This window comes from Thalassophryne amazonica, chromosome 12 (assembly GCF_902500255.1).
Source record: "Thalassophryne amazonica chromosome 12, fThaAma1.1, whole genome shotgun sequence".
In the NCBI taxonomy this organism is placed as follows: domain Eukaryota; kingdom Metazoa; phylum Chordata; class Actinopteri; order Batrachoidiformes; family Batrachoididae; genus Thalassophryne; species Thalassophryne amazonica.
In genome coordinates this window covers 88,731,882-88,746,705 of record NC_047114.1, presented here as the reverse complement: position 1 = coordinate 88,746,705, position 14,824 = coordinate 88,731,882, and the positions used below count along the sequence as shown (strand labels likewise).

The 14,824-nt window shown below is 42.2% G+C and overlaps 1 protein-coding gene across 5 annotated transcripts in view; it reads right to left on the bottom strand.

Annotated features, from left to right (window-relative positions):
• arhgap21b (Rho GTPase activating protein 21b) overlaps nucleotides 1-14,824 on the bottom strand; it is a 124,732-nt gene that overhangs the window by 5,635 nt on the left and 104,273 nt on the right. For all 5 annotated transcript variants that reach the window (XM_034182805.1, XM_034182806.1, XM_034182807.1 and 2 more), the window contains 4 exons: nucleotides 13,153-13,226; nucleotides 9,189-9,278; nucleotides 8,916-9,083; nucleotides 5,761-5,866 (listed from right to left, as the gene is read on the bottom strand). In XM_034182805.1, coding sequence (XP_034038696.1) covers nucleotides 5,761-5,866; nucleotides 8,916-9,083; nucleotides 9,189-9,278; nucleotides 13,153-13,226 — 438 coding nt within the window. The remainder of the gene's footprint in view (nucleotides 1-5,760; nucleotides 5,867-8,915; nucleotides 9,084-9,188; nucleotides 9,279-13,152; nucleotides 13,227-14,824) is intronic.

The window sequence follows — 14,824 nt, the reverse complement described above, 5'->3', positions numbered from 1 at the left end:
TTGCCAAGACTGTCTGGCACAGCATCTGTAAAACATCAGACATTGCCCCAATTCATCTATCGATCGAGCACTACAATGTACCCCACTAACCTAGTATCAAGTCTCTTATTTGCAAGTAAACGGATGTTTATTTGTGGGTCCAGATACCATGACCAATCACATTATGTACATCTTCCCAGATTGCTGTGGTTATGACGTATGCATCAGTAGCTACAATTGCTACGAGTTCGAGCACATTCCCAATTTCTGCAATGCAAATAGTCCTGCATTTCCTGTATTACATTTTAATGTGTATTGTATGCCGTTAACTGCATGTTATTGCAGGCAGAGGGGCACATGGGTGCACAGGCATGCGCACAAGCGACATCTACATGGGATACAGACGTAATGACACACTCCCGAACTTCTATAAAGAATTTGGGCAAGGCAGCGATGCATGTGTCCACTGCTGAAACCTCGAACAGTAGCAGCCAAAATAAAGAAAAAGCTGCACGCCTTGAAAGGGCCTGCAAATGTTATCCACACCCACTGAGCCTTAGAGAGGAGGAAAAAATAACATGCAATTTCATGGGCATAACATATAAACTTGAATTGGTTTTGAACACATTCAAAATTTTGGGAAACTGGCTGCCTTGACTTGACTCCTGGCCAGGTGAGAACTGCTTGAGGAAATCAGCCAAATTGCATCAGTTTGTAGTTCAGCCCATTATGCACTTGATTGTTTTTGGAATTTCTGCTGTAGATATTTATTTTTACTTTGAGATAAAAGGGAATAATTAATTAAATTATATTGAAGAGATGCTTCATTTTACATATTTTGATTGATGTCATAAAACAATAAAAAATACATAAAATCCAAAGAGGGTGAGTATTTGCCATCGGCACTGAACATGTTGTGCGGGCTTATGATTGGCCCCGTTCACACAGCAGGTGCTTTTACAGTTAATCATTTTCCTTTCACACCAAGCAGTTCTTGGAATGTGTGGAGTGGTTCAGAATCTACAGTTTTTATTTATTTATTTTGGTTAGTTTTTACTCCTGTGTTGGGATTCTCTGATGACCACTGGGTGAAGCTTGTAAGAACAAACACTTCAGATTAGAAGTAAGCTTCCACTCAAGCTTACATCCAGAATTATCCACAAACACCAACGAAATGGTGCAGACCAAATGAAATAAAAACAGCAAAGAAACCGTAAACTGATGACAATGTTCAAGCCATGCCAGGGTAGTCATCTTTTGCCTTTTAAAAAAAAAAAAAATCTGTGTCGCCAAATGCAGAGTATGTCTAAGAACTGCTCGGCTCTGTGTGTGCAGGTGTCCAAACTGTACACGATATCGTCATAGATTAAGGGACACAAGGTGACCTACAGTGAGGCAAATAAGTATTTGATCCACTGTCGATTTTACAAGCTTTCCCACCTACAAAGAATGGATCATTTTTAAATAATTAATTTGCATTTTATTGCATGAAATAATTATTTGATCACCTACCAACCAGCAAGAATTGTGGCTCTCACAGTCCTGTTAGTTTTTCTTTATGAAGTCCTCCTATTCTGCACTCTTTACCTGTATTAATTACACCAGTTTGAATTTGTTACTGCTATAAAAGACACCTGTTCACACACTCAATCAATCACACTCCAACCTATCCCCCATGGCCAAGACCAAAGACCTGTCTAAGGACACCAGGGCCAAAATTGTAGACCTGCACAAGGATAGGATGGACTACAGGACAACAGGCAAACAGGTTGGTGAGAAGGCTGTTGGTGTAATTATTAGAAAATGGAAGAAACACAAGACGACAGTCAATCTTCCTCAGTCTGGGGCTCCATGCAAGAGCTCGCCTCGTAGGATAAGGATGATTCTGAGAAAGCCTAGAACTACACGGGAGGACCTGGCCAATGACCTGAAGAGAGCTGGGACTACAGTCGTAAAGATTACATTAGTAACACACAAAGCCATCATGGTTTAAAATCTTGCAGGGCACACAAGATCCCCCGGTCACGTCAGCACATGTCCAGGCCCATTTGAAGCTCACCAGTGACCATCTGGATGATCCAGCAGAAGCATGGGAGAAGGTCATGTGGTCAGATGAGACTGAAATAAAGGTTTGGTATCGTATCGACTCCCTGTGTTTGGAAGATGAGAACAACCTCAAGAACACCGTCCCAACCATGAAGCAAGTGGGGTGGCAACATAATTTTTGGGGGTGCTTTTCTGCAAAGGGGACAGGACGACTGCACCGTATTGAAGGGAGGATGGATGGGGTCATGTATCATGAGATTTTGGCAAACAACCTCCTTCCCTCAGTAAGAGCATTGACGATGGGTCGTGGTTGGGTCTTCCAGCATGACAATGACCTCAAACACACAGCCAGGGCAACTAAGGAGGGGCTCCATAAGAAGCATTTCAAGGTCCTGGAGTGGCCTGGCCAGTCTCCAGACCTGAACACAATAGAAAATCTTTGGAAGGAGCTGAAACTGGAAACCTGAACGATCTGGAGAAGATCTGTATGGAGTGGACCAAAATCCCTGCTGCAGTGTGCAAACTTAGTCAAGAACTACAGGAAACGTCTGAGCTCTGTAACTGAAAACAAAGGTTTCTGTACTAAATATTAAGGTCTGCTTTTCTATCGTATCAAAAACTTATTTCATGCAATAAAATGCAAATTACTTATTTAAAAATCATACAATGCGATTTTCTGAATTATTCTTTTTTTTTTACATTCTATCTTTCACAGTTGTAGTGTACCAAAGATAAAAATTACAGACCCCTCCATTATTTGAAGATGGGAAAACTTGCAAAATCGACAGTGGATCAAATACTCATTTGCCTCACTATAAGTAAGACTTTGAACAAATTCAACACTGGCCATATTTCAATTGCGGTCACAAGGGGGCAGAGTGTCTTCATGGACAGTGATGAAACCTGCTACTGCAGATTAGGTCTTAAGGTGCGTTTACACATAACCAAGACGCGTTACGAATGTAATTTTTCTGTCATTCGTGACACATTCCTGACATTCTTAATGTGACTTAACGCATCTGAAAGGTTTCTTAATAGTGCGTGTTGGTGCGTGATATTCTTGATATTCGTGGAGCATGTTTTTGCCTGTCAAAAAATCTTCCACGAATGTCACACACCACCCTCATTCCGTCTCACGTCGTGGAGGTCGCAACTGAGCGTGTTGATCCATCTTGATGAGTATTGATCCTTAATAGAACGTGACAACATTCGTAGTGGTTCCTGTGATGGTTCTTGGAGCCCAAACTGTCACGCATTATTACGAAGTGACACGGAAACTGTCAAGTTTTGACACGACTTGTAACGCGGTGTCACATTTCACTGCGCGCCACGACGAATCAGGTTTCTGTCACGTGCGCACAATTAAACTCGGCTCCAAGTGTCGTTCCACAGTTCCTGCTGAAGATCCTCAGGATGCTCCTGCAGGTGTTCCACCTGCTGTTGTAACCGATGAGCAGGAGAACGAGTCTGAGCCAGAGGAGTGAGAGGAGACTCGCGTGCAGTCAGACATCTCTGCACCTCCTCCAGTCCGGCGGAGGAAGAAGCGCACGCACAATTAAACCTTGCTGCACCGCATTCAGTTTGATTGCTGACACCAAGTCGGCTAAAAGTCTCATTTCAGTGCGCTCCTGCAGGTGTTCCACCTGCTACATGTGCCTGATGTTTGGGAAAATGCGCGAGACGAGAGCCGCATGAAGCCACACATCTGGCTCTGTCATCCTCCTCCTTTCTGCGCCACTCCATGGCACAGAGCCCAACTACGCATGCAGTCATAAAGTTCTTCTGAAAAACTAGAGCGATCTGAATTCGGTTGGATGAATATGGGTGTGTGTTGAGACAATTCACCTCGTTCACAATGTGACAGAACTTAAAGATGCGCTGTTATGCGCAATAGCGCACAACAATGCAGAACACTATTCTTGACCGTGCATAATGGTTCCTGATAATTCTCCGGCAACACGTGCCATTAATCGTCACGCGTGGTAACAGGTTGCAGCAATTCCTGAGGACACCTGATGCCTCTGCCCCGAATCATCACATTCGTGATCATCGGCCTAGAATGTGTACTTCGTGGCATTCGTGATGTCGTGTCGTCGTTATGTGTAAACGCAGCATTACTAAGATCTTGCACAAGTTGGACGTTACACTCAGTGACACAGGTCAGGATATGTTCTGCCTTGGGTTACATTTTTTAGGGTCTTGGAAATCAGATAAGGAGTAAGGAAGAAAAAAAAATATAACACACACACAAAAAGATCACAATACCTGAACTGGCATTAACAGATAAAGCAGTAAAATTAAACAGTACAAAGGCCATGCAGTCCAAACTCGCAGTAGTCACATTTTAGTTTAGTGGTGTCAAAGCGGCTACAGCATGGCCCAGAGACACACGATGTAGCTGTTACTCTATGATTTCATGTTGACTGAAGATTCTAAAATAAAAGATTAAGCAAACATCAAAAAACAAAACAAAACAAAAAAAAAACAAAGACACAAAAGTAAAAACTATAAACAGAAAACCGACCTGCTGCTACCAAAATAATTTTAGGGAATCCATTCCTGGTGCAGTCTGTACGTGTGCCTCAACATCAGTCCAATGTGTTTTTGTGTCTGTTTACACGCATGTGTGCTGGGGAAGAACCGCCACTGCGAGCCCCGCCCCCACCCACCCCTCCCCCAGACATCATGACAGAATGTGCCTGAGGTTGACCGTACCATGCTACTTGTCCGTGCGATCAGCTTAAGAGACAACAAGAGACAGCAGAAGGGCTTTCAGAGAAAGTACAGCAGCATCACTCTGTATCCCCTCAATTTAGGGTACTGGTTTGAATATGAGACGTGCACACCACAGGAAAAATGACAAACATCGACTTCTCTTTCTTTCTTTTTTATCTTTTTTCCTCCTTTTCGCCCAAATTTAAAAGAGCTGCGGGTTTCTGCAGACTAGGCAGCTACACTGGGCACAACACTCGTCCTTCTTCCTACAGTCCCAGCTGTCCATCACTGACAAAACAGAGCCCATCAGTGACATCATCGAGTGATAGACGCCGCCCACTTGGCCTGTGTCAACATTGGGTAATGTGTGAGTGCTGGACAGGGATAAGGGAGAAAAACACACTACACACAGAACGGCAAAGGTGACAAGAGTTAAAACTTGCTTTTTCTTTTGATTGCTAAGATTTTCTCTGGGGAGGAACATGCCAGAATTATGTAAGACGAAGAGGAGGGGAAGAAAAGAACTGAAAGAAAAGGAGTCGTCTGCTCAACACAGGTAACGCACAGGGAGAAGAGGGAAACGTATGACTTTACCAAGAAAGAAATAAACACAAGTAAGTAAGTAAATAAATAAATAAATAAAAAGGACAACTTTGTCTATTTGGGAGGAAAAGATGAACACAAAAAGAACTTTTATCCCAATAAATAAACAAACAACACATGGCATACTGGTAACTATTTCCAACAATATTTCCATGCTCATAAATGTAATTACTTTGATAAATAACTGAAAAATATTAAACAAAATATTCAGTAGTTAATTTAACCTTAAAGGATTCAGAACTGATGATGGAAAACACACAGGATGTTCTTCAGGTTACTTTAAGAGGACATTTGTAACTTTAACTCTACAGTACACATCACACTACTGCAGTAACAGAAGAGCAACATTGAACTGTTTTCATGGTAACTTGCTGTGGTGATGCTGCTGCTCCTGAGAGAGAAATGCAGGTGAGTTACCTGAGACGTCACCTGGTGAGAGCGCTGTGCGTCCGATGTTGGAGAGCAGGTGGTCAATATTGGGCACAGGCTGAGACTGCACTGTGTTTTCCTGCTCAGCCGCCGTCTGCACCCACCCACACACACACACACACACAAAGAAATCAGTGAGCGAGCGCCACAAACGGAAACAAAGCCACAACTAATTCACTGTACTACATTACTGGATTTCTATCCATTAATACACATCCTATACATACTGCATTCATGTAGGGTAAGAATGTCTGGAATAATACGTTTTCAAATACTGAGTGTCCTTGCAAGAAGAACACAAATGAGGGAAGCCACCAAGACACTCATAAGAACCCTGGAGGAGTTATAGGATTTTGAGGCTGTGACTGAAGAACCTGTACATGGTGGAGCCTTTGTCCATGGCATAATCAGTTGTACAGCTTCATGGTAGAGTGGGAGCGACAAGGATTTTCTTAAAAAGGAGGTGTGAAATTCCAGCTATACTTTGCCATAATGCACAGGGGAAAATTGAGCCTAGATTTTATCTGGTTTCTTGTATTAAAATCCTTCTCTGTTTCACTCAACCATGAAGCTGTGACTGGTGAAGCAATAGGCAACAACTGCACTCTTGCCAATTTTTGAATTCATAGCCATAAAAGCCCCTTATATAACGGCTGAGTGGATCCTTGTCATTTGATTGGTGGGTTGTATGATACGTGACATGGATTATTCATACCATTTGCCGTTGTGTTTCATTGACCGCGCAATAGTTCTTTTTTAGTGTGCAATTTTGGTGCTATATGAAATTTGCTGTTGTGCTCACACTGAAGGGGCTGGTGTTGAGCTAAACATTACGGAGTTTGTTTTGCTGACGGACGACGATTTGAAGGAGCTAATTGATGCTGATAATTCATAATAAAAAACAAATCCACTCCGCTGTAAGCCGTCTGGAGGCATGAAGAGCTGTTACGATGAAAAGCTGAAATGCTGGACAAATGTCTGATGTGATTTTTCGCTGAACATACCATTCAACGAAGCAAAGCTGAGTTGTACACTCAACAAAAATATAAACGCAACACTTTTGGTTTTGCTCCCATTTTGTATGAGATGAACTCAAAGATCTAAAACTTTTTCCACATACACAATATCACCATTTCCCTCAAATATTGTTCACAAACCAGTCTAAATCTGTGATAGTGAGCACTTCTCCTTTGCTGAGATAATCCATCCCACCTCACAGGTGTGCCATACCAAGATCCTGATTAGACACCATGATTAGTGCACAGGTGTGCCTTAGACTGCCCACAATAAAAGGCCACTCTGAAAGGTGCAGTTTTGTTTTATTGGGGGGGGGGGGATACCAGTCAGTATCTGGTGTGACCACCATTTGCCTCACGCAGTGCAACACATCTCCTTCGCATAGAGTTGATCAGGTTGTCAATTGTGGCCTGTGGAATGTTGGTCCACTCCTCTTCAATGGCTGTGCAAAGTTGCTGGATATTGGCAGGAACTGGTACACGCTGTCGTATACGCCGGTCCAGAGCATCCCAAACATGCTCAATGGGTGACATGTCCGGTGAGTATGCCGGCCATGCAAGAACTGGGACATTTTCAGCTTCCAAGAATTGTGTACAGATCCTTGCAACATGGGGCCGTGCATTATCCTGCTGCAACATGAGGTGATGTTCTTGGATGTATGGCACAACAGGATCTCGTCACGGTATCTTTGTGCATTCAAAATGCCATCAATAAAATGCATCTGTGTTCTTCGTCCATAACAGACATCTGCCCATACCATAACCCCACCGCCACCATGGGCCACTCGATCCACAACACTGACATCAGAAAACCGCTCACCCACACGACGCCACACACGCTGTCTGCCATCTGCCCTGGACAGTGTGAACCGGAATTCATCCGTGAAGAGAACACCTCTCCAACGTGCCAAACGCCAGCGAATGTGAGCATTTGCCCACTCAAGTCGGTTACGATGACGAACTGGAGTCAGGTCGAGACCCCGATGAGGACGACGAGCATGCAGATGAGCTTTCCTGAGACGGTTTCTGACATTTTGTGCAGAAATTCTTTGGTTATGCAAACCGATTGTTTCAGCAGCTGTCCAAGTGGCTGGTCTCAGACGATCTTGGAGGTGAACATGCTTGATGTGGAGGTCCTGGGCTGGTGTGGTTACACGTGGTCTGCGGTTGTGAGGCTGGTTGGATGTACTGCCAAATTCTCTGAAACGCCTTTGGAGACGGCTTATGGTAGAGAAATGAACATTCAATACACAAGCAACAGCTCTGGTTGACATTCCTGCTGTCAGCATGCCAATTGCACGCTCCCTCAAATCTTGCGACATCTGTGGCATTGTGCTGTGTGATAAAACTGCACCTTTCAGAGTGGCCTTTTATTGTGGGCAGTCTAAGGCACACCTGTGCACTAATCATGGTGTCTAATCAGCATCTTGATATGGCACACCTGTGAGGTGGGATGGATTATCTCAGCAAAGGAGAAGTGCTCACTATCACAGATTTAGACTGGTTTGTGAACAATATTTGAGGAAATGGTGATATTGTGTATGTGGAAAAAGTTTTAGATCTTTGAGTTCATCTCATACAAAATGGCAGCAAAACCAAAAGTGTTGCATTTATATTTTTGTTGAGTGCATGTTCCAGCTTTCATCTCATGAAATGTTTGTATCATTGAACTCAATTATTCATTATTTGTACAATAACGAGTTATCATAGGTGTCTTTGTGTCTTCCCTCACTAGTCTACTTTTTTTAAAGGGTAACTCAATTTTTGAGAACTGCCTACTCCAGACAGATTTGCCATACAGCAGGCATATTCAGTAACTTAGACATTGTCACGTATCCAACCTATGACATCTCTAAAGAAAACTGGCTGTAAAAGTGAAGACCTGTATTTAAAACACCCCTCATATTCAGTTTACCCAATTACTTACAGCTTCTGTTTTAGAGTTTTCCCATGAATGAACTCAGACAGACCAACAAACTAAAGTCTCAGACCCCTTCAGCCAAACACAGCTTCTTCTCGACAACATAAGCTATTATTATATCAAGCACTACGTACTATTAATAATCTAACTTTAACACATATATGGAGTAATGACGTAGGAAAAGAAAAAGGTGAAGTGCCACATACAGCAGGGTCCTCGTCGACATCGTCAGTGAAGAACCAGTCGTACTGCTGGATCAGGTTTTCCACTATCTTGCACTGGTCGGGCATGTGATTGACCATGTTGGTCATGTTGTCTTCAGACGTTCTAACCAGTGTAGGACCAAACACAATTGCCAGGTTACGGGGCTCCATCTAAAACAGATAATTGATACATCTAGTTTATCTGCACAACCCCAAAACAAACACTGTATTTTATGTATTGCTGGAAGGAGTCAATGCTCTGGGAAACCAGCGTACCTTATTTGTTTCACAGTTATCAGAAACCTTCTTGAGGTGAGCACAGAGGAACTTCAGTGTTTCATAGTGATAATCGGGTAACTCATGGATCTGCAAAAATTGATTTAAAATAAATAAATAATGGACAGATTTTCAGGGTCACTGACAGACTACCAGGTTGTTATGGCAAACTTCTTCAGAAATGATTATAAACCTGGGCAGGCCAGACATCCAGCATGGTGTTTAGTGAGTAGATGCGTATTCAGCTCACACCGCAGCACTGTTCAATTTTTTGCCTTGCAAACCTCACACTTTTTGTTTGGAATCCCAGTTTTATTTATATTTTTCATATTTACTGCTTTTTGTCCACCTGCAAAATGTCTAAGTCACAGAGTAAATACAAACGAGAGAGAAACTTCGCCGCCTGCAGCACCTGTAACTATTGTGGAGATTAGCCTTCTGCTGGAAGACCACAGAGCGGCGCTGTCTGTGGACTTTAAGTCTTCTTTTGAAAGTTTGTCATCTAAGCTGGACAGTGTCCAATCGACAGTGCATAACCATGGTTTACAGATTAATTCTCTTGAATCCACGCACACTGACTTTGATCAGTGTTTAGACCAGCTCAGGGCCAAATACTCTGCACTCTGAAAAGACGAGTAGTTAAAATCCAAGATGGCAGACCTGGAGGGACGCAGCAGATGCCACAATGTTCAGATTATGGGTTTATCTGAAGCTACTGAGGGTCCGTGCCCTTCTGTTTTTTCTCCCAACACCTCAACGATGGAACGGATGTGTTCGCTTCACCACCGGAATTGGACAGGGTGCACTGGAGCTTAGCTCCTACACTGGCTCCTGGAGGAAAACCTGACCAATCTGACGCAATCTGCATCAGACGCCGACAAGTCTGTACAGGACCTGTGCAAAGACTAGACGTTGTTTTTTCACTTCAATAACCACTATCTGCACTGTTACAAGTAAAGTGGACAGGTAAACCTTGGGTCTGCTGTGGCGGCCCCGAGTGAAAAGCCCTCATTTCATTTCATTTATTATTTTTTTTCAGAAATTAGACATAGTACATGAAAATTCAGTAAGGTAAATCTTCTACTATACAGTAGTGTTCAGAATAATAGTAGTGCTATGTGACTAAAAAGATTAATCCAGGTTTTGAGTATATTTCTTATTGTTACATGGGAAACAAGGTACCAGTAGATTCAGTAGATTCTCACAAATCCAACAAGACCAAACATTCATGATATGCACACTCTAAAGGCTATGAAATTGGGCTATTAGCAAAAAAAAAAAAAAAAAAAAAGTAGAAAAGGGGGTGTTCACAATAATAGTAGTGTGGCATTCAGTCAGTGAGTTCATCAATTTTGTGGAACAAACAGGTGTGAATCAGGTGTCCCCTATTTAAGGATGAAGCCAGCACCTGTTGAACATGCTTTTCTCTTTGAAAGCCTGAGGAAAATGGGACGTTCAAGACATTGTTCAGAAGAACAACGTAGTTTGATTAAAAAGTTGATTGGAGAGGGGAAAACTTATACGCAGGTGCAAAAAATTATAGGCTGTTCATCTACAATGATCTCCAATGCTTTAAAATGGACAAAAAAAAAAAAAAAAAAAACAGACGCATGGAAGAAAATGGAAAACAACCATCAAAATGGATAGAAGAATAACCAGAATGGCAAAGGCTCACCCACTGATCAGCTCCAGGATGATCAAAGACAGTCTGCAATTACCTGTAAGTGCTGTGACAGAAGACGCCTGTGTGAAGTTCATTTATTTGCAAGAATTCCCCGCAAAGTCCCTTTGTAAAAAGACGTGCAGAAGAGGTTACAATTTGCCAAAGAACACATCAACTGGCCTAAAGATGGAGGAATATTTTGTGGACTGATGAGAGTAAAATTGTTCTTTTTGGGTCCAAGGGCCGCAGACAGTTTGTGAGATGACCCTCAAACTCTGAATTCAAGCCACAGTTCACAGTGAAGACAGTGAAGCATGGTGGTGCAAGCATCATGATATGGGCATGTTTCTCCTACTATGGTGTTGGGCCTATATATCACATACCAGGTATCATGGATCAGTTTGGATATGTCAAAATACTTGAAGAGGTCATGTTGCCTTATGCTGAAGAGGACATGCCCTTGAAATAGGTGTTTCAACAAGACAATGACCCCAAGCACACTAGTAAACAAGCAAAATCCTGGTTCCAAACCAACAAAATTAATGCCTCACAGATGTGAAGAAATCATGAAAAACTGTGGTTATACAACTAAATACTAGTTTAGTGATTCACAGGATTACTAAAAAAGCAGTTTGAACATAACAGTTTTGAGTTTGTAGCGTCAACAGCAGATGCTGCTATTATTGTGAACACCCCCTTTTCTACTTTTTTTTTTTTTGCTAATAGCCCAATTTCATAGCCTTAAGAGTGTGCATATCATGAATGCTTGGTCTTGTTGGATTTGTGAGAATCTACTGGTACCTTGTTTCCCATGTAACAATAAGAAATATACTCAAAACCTGGATTAATCTTTTTACTCACATAGCACTACTATTATTCTGAACACTACTGTACATTCCAAATCTAAGGTGGAACTCTATTAGTGTATACTAAGGTACTACGGCATGTACTGTTTTTCTGGAGTTCCCCTCTCAGCGCCCTAAAACATCCTTGGGCAGAACTATTTGAACGTATGACCCCCAAGAAAGCGCTTATATCACAGATATATAATCCTGTTCTTTCAATGAACAATCATCCAGTCGGTAAAACAATCTGTAATTGGGAACAAGAGCTTGGTCTGGAGTTCGGGGAAGGTTTTTGGGATAAAGTCGTTGATAGAATTCATACGTCATCATCTTGTGCAAACTTTCCTATAGTCAATTTAAAGTAGTACACAAGATTTCGCATTTTGATGTTATCTCTCACATTCTTGGCGTCAGACTGGAGCCTTGTCTGCTGATGCCATTTTCTGGAGTCCCCTTACTAAATCGCAATTGTCTGTAATTGCCTTTACCTCATTGCTAGCATGTCACAAAATATTATTATCCTGGAAAGCTCCACATTCCCATCTGTTTCTTTATGGTTGACAGATCTTGTATTTTTCTTAAAACTTCAGGTTATTTAGTTTATATAGCACCAAATCATAACATAGCTGCCTCAAGGTGCATCACACAAGTAAGGTCTAACCTTACCAACCCCTAGAGCAAGCACACAGATGACAGTGGTAAGGAAAAACTCCCTCTGATGATTTGAGGAAGAAACCTCAAGTAGACCAGAGTCAAAGGGGTGACCAGGCAATGCCACCAAAAAGGTTTACAATACTGAACACAACACAACAACAATTGATGAGAGTCCATGCAGGCGTCCAGTCCACCATCGGGGGGAGAGGGGTCATCGAGCCACTTGTTAGATCTGTTCCTGTAGCAGAGGATGTTCTGCAGCCGTTACAGAAATCATTTAATCATCTTAGACAGAGAGAAAAAGAAAACAGAATGAGTCGGACAGAAAAACTACACTTAAGGTATAATTTGTCAGCATTAAGCAACAGGAAAGCAGAAGAAATACTAAGGTGATTGCCGGCCACTAGCCCTAAGCTTCACTAAAAGACCCAGACTATGAAGCCGAGACCCACTCTGTTTACTAATGAAATTAATTTAAAAGGGTAGAAAGTATAGTAGCATACTATACCAGTATGCTAGCCATACAAAAGGGAAAATAAGTCCGCCTTAAGTCTAGACTTGAAAGTCTCTACAGAATCTGATTGTTTTATTGACACAGGGAGATCATTCCACAGAACAGGGGCACAATAAGAGAAAGCTCTGTGATCCACAGACTTTTTATTTTGATTGTACTTTCATTATACTTGCACTTTGTAAGTGATGTGCAGGAGTTTTGTATTTTTTATGAAAAAAAAAAAAAAGATAAATGCTTTTTAAAAAAAAAAAAGCCTGTATATGTCTTGAATATTTTATGTTCACTCACCAGCCTCTTCAGTTCTTTTAATTTCTCCACTGAGTCTTCTGTTCTGTTGGCTTCAATAAAATCAGCATACTTTTCTGTGGGACACAAAAGTCAAAGCTGATGTTTGTAAAGGCCAGGCAAGAATCCACACCAACTTAAAATTCTATTCAATCATCCTATAATTTTGATAAATGCTTGTTTGTTTGTGCCACTACTCCTCCAAGGTGCTTTGGCCAATTTCTACTAACTAATCTGGATGCATGTATGTTGACACAAAAACTGCCCATAAGGTGTTTGTTCTGGCAAAGGTCATAGTCATTGGGGTCAAAGGGCAAACCTATGATTTTTCTCTCCAATGTTCAACAAACCTGGCATACATGCATCTAGGTTGTGGAAATGCCCAGGCAGCATTGAATTTATCAAAGGACAATCACTGAAGTCAAAGGTCAAAATCTAAGTCTTCACTCTGATTTACACCAAACATGGCACACACATGGGGGTGTGTTGCAGATTTGCCCAGCTAGGTCAAATATGTCAAAGTTCAATTATTGGGTCATGACTGGGTTGACTCTGTTAGGTCCGTTTGCCGATTTCTACCAAAATCTGAATGTCAATGAAGCTTGGCCATGATATTGCAGTAAAAAAAAAAAATAATAAAGTCATGTTGGCAATGGTCTAGGAATGCCTTTTTCAACATGATTTGGCCAATGGTCTGGGGAAAGGCAAAGTCCCTGGGGTCAAATGTCAGATGGCACAGCCATTACAGTCTTCATACACATTGGGTACTAATATCTCATACGAGGTCTGTTAGAAAAGTATCCGACCTTTTTATTTTTTTCAAAAACCATATGGATTTGAATCACGTGTGATTGCATCAGACAAACTTGAACCTTCGTGCGCATGCGTGACTTTTTTCACGCCTGTCGGTTGCGTCATTCACCTGTGAGCAGGCTTTGTGTGAGCAGTGGTCTACCCCTCTCATCATTTTTTTATTGCGAATAAATGTCTGAACGATTTGGAGCTTTGCTGCATCAATTTTTTTCCAGAAACTGTGAGAGACCTCCAGGTGGACACAGTTCAGAAAATTTATATGGCTTTCAGGGACGATTTTATGGGGATTATACAGATTAAGGAGTGTTACTGTCGCTTTGATGGCCCACAACTGCTGAAAGCGCGGCGCGATCCCAGCGCCGATCGACATGCTCAAACCCCGCTGAAACAACCAGATCATTTCCAACGTGAAGGCTTTGTTGATCCGGGACCTCGTCTGACTTTCACAAAAAGGCAGAAGGCGTGGACATCAGCACTTTTTCGGCACATTCCACTGTTACACAAGTTTTTTTTTCATGGAAAGAAAAGCGGAGGGACGCGCCACGGAGCCGTTCATTACACGGGACAAAAACACCTCGGTGTTGGTCTCACAGGACGGCTTTCGGGTGGATTTCAGATGGATTCCGGTTGCTTTTCAGTCGTGTGATTATCCAATTGTGATTGTGCATGAGCTGGACATGCCCCAACATGTCCTGTGAGGCTTCATCATGGCGTTGTTTTGCGCCATGCGGCTCCACCACAACGATAATCACACGACTGAAAAGCAACCGGAATCCATCTGAAATCCACCTGAAAGCCGTCCTGTGAGACCAACACCGAGGTGGTTTTGTCCCATGTAATGAACGGCTCCGTGGCACGTCCC